General features: G+C 41.2%; 1 protein-coding gene across 1 annotated transcript; it reads right to left on the reverse strand.

Annotated features, from left to right (window-relative positions):
- Nucleotides 1-213: 213 nt before the first annotated feature.
- Nucleotides 214-1,218, reverse strand: LOC126938006 (phosducin-like protein 3). Its single transcript, XM_050762029.1, has one exon. It carries the CDS (start codon nt 1,184-1,186, stop codon nt 467-469), a length of 720 nt encoding a protein of 239 aa, XP_050617986.1. The 5' UTR covers nt 1,187-1,218; the 3' UTR covers nt 214-466.
- Between the last annotated feature and the right edge of the window lie 3,537 nt (nt 1,219-4,755).

Consider the following 4,755-nt stretch of genomic DNA (forward strand, 5'->3'; position numbering starts at 1 on the left):
TCTATTCAGAGATTCAAATTCTTCCCGGTTTAGTCTTGGGGAGTGTATGTATCCAGGAATTTATCCATTTCTTCTAGATTTTCTAGTTTATTTGCATAGAGGTGTTTATAGTATTCTCTGATGGTAGTTTGTATTTCTGTGGGATCAGTGGTGATATCCCCTTTATCATTTTTTGTTACATCTATTTGATTTTTTTCTCTTTTCTTATTCTTCTTTTTTTTTTTTTTTTTTTTGCCATACAAATGGCTGGTTTTAATTTTTTTAGAGGAAATACTCTAATTAAAAAAAAAGAGCTCCAAAATATTTAACAGAATTTCCAGCAATGATTATTTCTAAAATGTAAAGATTTGAAACATAATTTATACAAAACTAAAAAACAGAAGGATTCATTCTTGCTTTTTCCTTTTTTAAAAAATCCAGACAATTTGTCACAAGAAAGTTCGGCATGTTGATAGCAGCTGTAGCCTCAGTCACCCTCGGAACTGCTGCCCCTCCTCATGAAGACAGAGCGCCACACCGAGGACAGCAACACGTCTTCAATCGGCTTCTTGGGGTTTTCCTCCAGGTCCGTCATAATTGCTCCAGATTCAGACAGTTTCCATTCCAATTCATCTCTTGTCAGGTTCATGCCGCCAAACACCAGAGGACCAATAAACTGAGCCTTGATATCTCCTTCCAGGTAAACAAATATCGTGGGCAGATTCCTATCCGGATAATTGGGTATGCAGGTTGTTGAAATGGCTTTGATAAATTTGACATCAGGAAACTTCCTGGCAAGTCCACTGAGGTGCTGATTTATCAGGGCACACAGGGGAATTCCTTGTTTGTAAAGGTGCAAGACGACCCACAAGCCCTCGCCAGCTTTGGTAACTTCTTGAACATAATCCTTCCCTGAGATCTCTAAAACTTCTCCAAATTTATTCTTCAGTTTAGTTGCTTTCCACTCAGCCAGTCTCTGCCGTCTGTACATTTCAATAGCACGTTCATCCTCCTCATTAAACTCATCTTCATGATCCTCCAGCTCTTCCAAAGTCATATCTTCATATGTTTTCACCACTGACTGCTGGAGGATGTGCTGCTCCTCATCTGACTCCTCTTCCAGTTCTTTCAGCCTTTCCTTCGGGGGTAAGATACCCTTTTTGCGTAAGATGTCATTCCACTCAGTGTCTGCGTTGGGGTCCTGCATCTTGTTTCCAGTTGCTCAAGCCAGCTGTGCCCTCTTTTCTTATTATTCTTGCTAGCACACTATGAATTTTGCTGATCTTTTCAAAACACCAGCTCCTGGATTCATTGATTTTTTGAAGGGTTTTTGTGTCTCTATCTCTCAGTTCTGCTCTGATCTTAGTTACTTCTTGCCTCTGCTAGCTTTTGAATGTGTTTGCTCTTGCTTCTCTAGTACTTTTAATTGTGATGTTACTGTGTCGATTTTAGATCTTTCCTGCTTTCTCTTGTGGACATTTAGTGCTATAAATTTCCCTCTACACATTGCTTTAAATGTGTCCAAGAGGTTCTGGTATGTTATGTCTTTGTTCTCATTGGTTTCAAAGAACATCTTTATTTCTGCCTTCATTTAATTATTTACCCTGTAGTCATTCAGGAGCAATTTGTTCTGTTTCCATGTAGTTGTGCGGTTTTGTGTGAGTTTCTTAATCCTGAGTTCTAACTTCATTCCACTGTGGTCTGAGAGACAGTTTGTTGTGATTTCTGTTCTTTCACATTTGCTGAGGAGTACTTTATTTCCAATTAGGTGGTCAATTTTAGAATAAGTGTGATGTGGTGCTCAGAAGGATGTATATTCTGTTGATTTGGGGTGGAGAGTTCTGTAGATATTTATTAGGTCTGCTTGGTGCAGAACTGAGTTCAAGTCCTGGATATCCTTGTTAAAATTCTGTCTCGTTGATCTGTCTAATATTGACAGTGGCTTGTTAAAGTCTCCCATTATTATTGTGTGGGAATCTAAGTCTCTTTGTAGGTCTCTGAGGACTTGCTATGAAACTAGATGCTCCTGTATTGGGTGCATATATATTTAGGATAGTTAGCTCTTCCTGTTGAATTGATCCCTTTACCATTATGTAATGGCCTTCTTTGTCTCTTTTGATCTTTGTTGGTTTAAAGTCTGTTTTATCAGAGACCAGGATTGCAACCTGTGCTTTTTTTTTTTTTTTTTTTTTTTCTTTCCATTTGTTTGGTAAATCTTCCTCCATCCCTTTATTTTGAGCCTATGTGTGTCTTTGCACGTAAGATGGGTCTCCTGAATACAGCACACTGATGGGTCTTGACTCTATCCAATTTGCCAGTCTATCTCTTTTAATTGGGACATTTAGCCCATTTACATTTAAGGTTAATAATTATGTGTGAATTTGATCTTATTATGATGTTCGCTGGTTATTTTGCCTGTTAATTGATGCAGTTTATTCCTAGCATCGATGGTCTTTACAATTTGGCATATTTTTGCAGTGGCTGGTACTGGTTTTTCCTTTCCATATTTAGGGATTCCTTCAGGAGCTCTTGTAAGGCAGGCCTGGTGGTGACAAAATCTCTCAGCATTTGCTTGTCTGTAAAGGTTTTTATTTCTCCTTCACTTATGAAGCTTGCTTTGGCTGGATATGAAATTCTGGGTTGAAAATTCTTTTCTTTAAGAATGTTTAATATTGGCCCCCACTCTCTTTGGGCCTGTAGGGTTTCTGCTGAGAGATCCACTGTTAGTATGATGGGCTTCCCTTTGTGGGTAACCCGACCTTTCTCTCTGGCCGTCCTTAACACTTTTTCCTTCATTTCAACCTTGGTAAATCTGGCAATTATGTGTCTGTGGGTTGCTGTTCTCGAAGAGTATCTTTGTGGCGTTCTCTGTATGTCCTGAATTGGAATGTTGGCCTGCCTTTCTAGGTTGGGGAAGTTCTCCTGGATAATATCCTGAAGAGTGTTTCCCAACTTGGTTCCATTCTCCCCATCACTTTCAGGTACACCAATCAAACGTAGATTTAGTCTTTTCACATAGTCCCATGTTTCTTGGAGGCTTTGTTCATTTCTTTTTACTTTTTTCTCTAACCTTGTCTTCTCTCTTTATTTCATTAATTTGATCTTCAATCACTGATACCCTTCCTTCCACTTGATCGAATCAGCTATTGAAGCTTGTGCATGCGTCATGAAGTTCTCGTGCCATGGTTTTCAGCTCCATCAGGTCATTTAAGTTCTTCTCTACACTGTTTATTCTAGTTAGTCATTTATCTAACCTTTTTTCAGGTTTTTAGCTTCCTTGCAGTGAGCTAGAACAGATTCCTTTAACTTGGAAAAGTTTATTATTACCAACCTTCTGAAGCTTACTTCTGTCAACGCATCAAAGTCATTCTCCATCCAGCTTTGTTCTGTTGCTGGTGAGGAGCTGTGATCCTTTGGAGGAGAAGAGACACTCTGATTTTTAGAATTTTCAGCTTTTCTGCTCTTGTTTCTCCCCATCTTTGTGGTTTTATCTACTTTTGGTCTTTGATGTTGGTGACCTACAGATGGGGTTCTGGTGTAGATGATCTTTTTGTTAATGTTGATGTTATTCCTTTCTGTTTGTTAGTTTTCCTTCTAACAGTCAGGTCCCTCAGCTGCAGGTCTGTTGGAGTTTTCTGGAGGTCCATTCCAGACCCCGTTTGCCTGGGTATCACCAGCAGAGGCTGCAGAACAGCAAATATTGCTGCCTGATCCTTCCTCTGGAAACTTCATCCCAGAGGGGGAACCGCCTATATGAGGTGTCTATCTGCCCCTACTGGGAGGTATCTCCCAGTTAGGCTACACGGGGGTCAGGGACCCATTTGAGAAGGCAGTCTGTCCATTCTCAGAGCTCAAACGCCGTGCTGGGAAAGTCACTGCTCTTTTCAGAGCTGTCAGACAGGGATGTTTGAATCTGCAGAATTATCTGCTGCCTTTGTTTCGCCTTGCCCTGCCCACAGAGGTGGAGTCTAGAGGCAGTGGGCCTTGTTGAACTGCAGTGGGCTTCGCCCAGTTTGAGCTTCCCAGCTGCTTTGTTTACCTACTCAAGCCTCAGCAATGGTAGACACCCCTCCCCCAGCCAGGCTGCTGCCTCGCAGTTTGATCTCAGACTGCAGTGCTAGCAGTGAGCAAGGCTCCGTGGGTGTGGGACCCGCGAGCCAAGAACAGTGGAGAATCTCCTTGTCTGCCGGTTGCTAAGACCTTGCGAAAAGTGCGGTATTTGGGCAGGAGTGTCCTGTTTTTCCAGGTAGTCTGCCGTGGCTTCTGTTGGCTAAGAAAGGGACATCCCTCGACCCCTCGCGCTTCCCAGATGAGGCAACGCCCTGCCCTGCTTCAGCTCACCCTCCATGGGCTGCACCCACTGTCCATCCAGTCCCAATGAGATGAATCAGGTACCTCAGATGGAAATGCAGAAATCACCCATCTTCTGTGTCAATCACGCTGGGAACTGCAGACTGGAGCTGTTCCTATTCGGCCATCTTGGACTACTTTCGTATTCTCTAGATGTTTTTTTTTGGAACTGGTTCTAAGTTTTTTTGTATTTCCCTCTTTAATTAATGAATTAAACAAAATCTTTTACACACATTCATTTTATATCTGCGTAACAGTCATGATTAAACCTTTAAAAAATAATTATCCTTTAACAATGTATTCTGCAATAGTATACCCAGGAAATATAGGCACCTTCCTAATTCTAGGACATAAATCATGATAAATCTACTAAACTTTGATAAAGGTAATCTTATTCTCTTTTGGCTCTGATTGGTTTGGAGGTTA

Source organism: Macaca thibetana, chromosome 15, assembly GCF_024542745.1.
Source record: "Macaca thibetana thibetana isolate TM-01 chromosome 15, ASM2454274v1, whole genome shotgun sequence".
Classification (NCBI taxonomy): Eukaryota; Metazoa; Chordata; class Mammalia; order Primates; family Cercopithecidae; genus Macaca; species Macaca thibetana.

Excerpts from the sequence above, each read along its gene's own strand:
- LOC126938006 (XM_050762029.1), bottom strand. The coding sequence starts at position 1,186 with ATGCAGGACCCCAACGCAGACACTGAGTGGAATGACATCTTACGCAAA.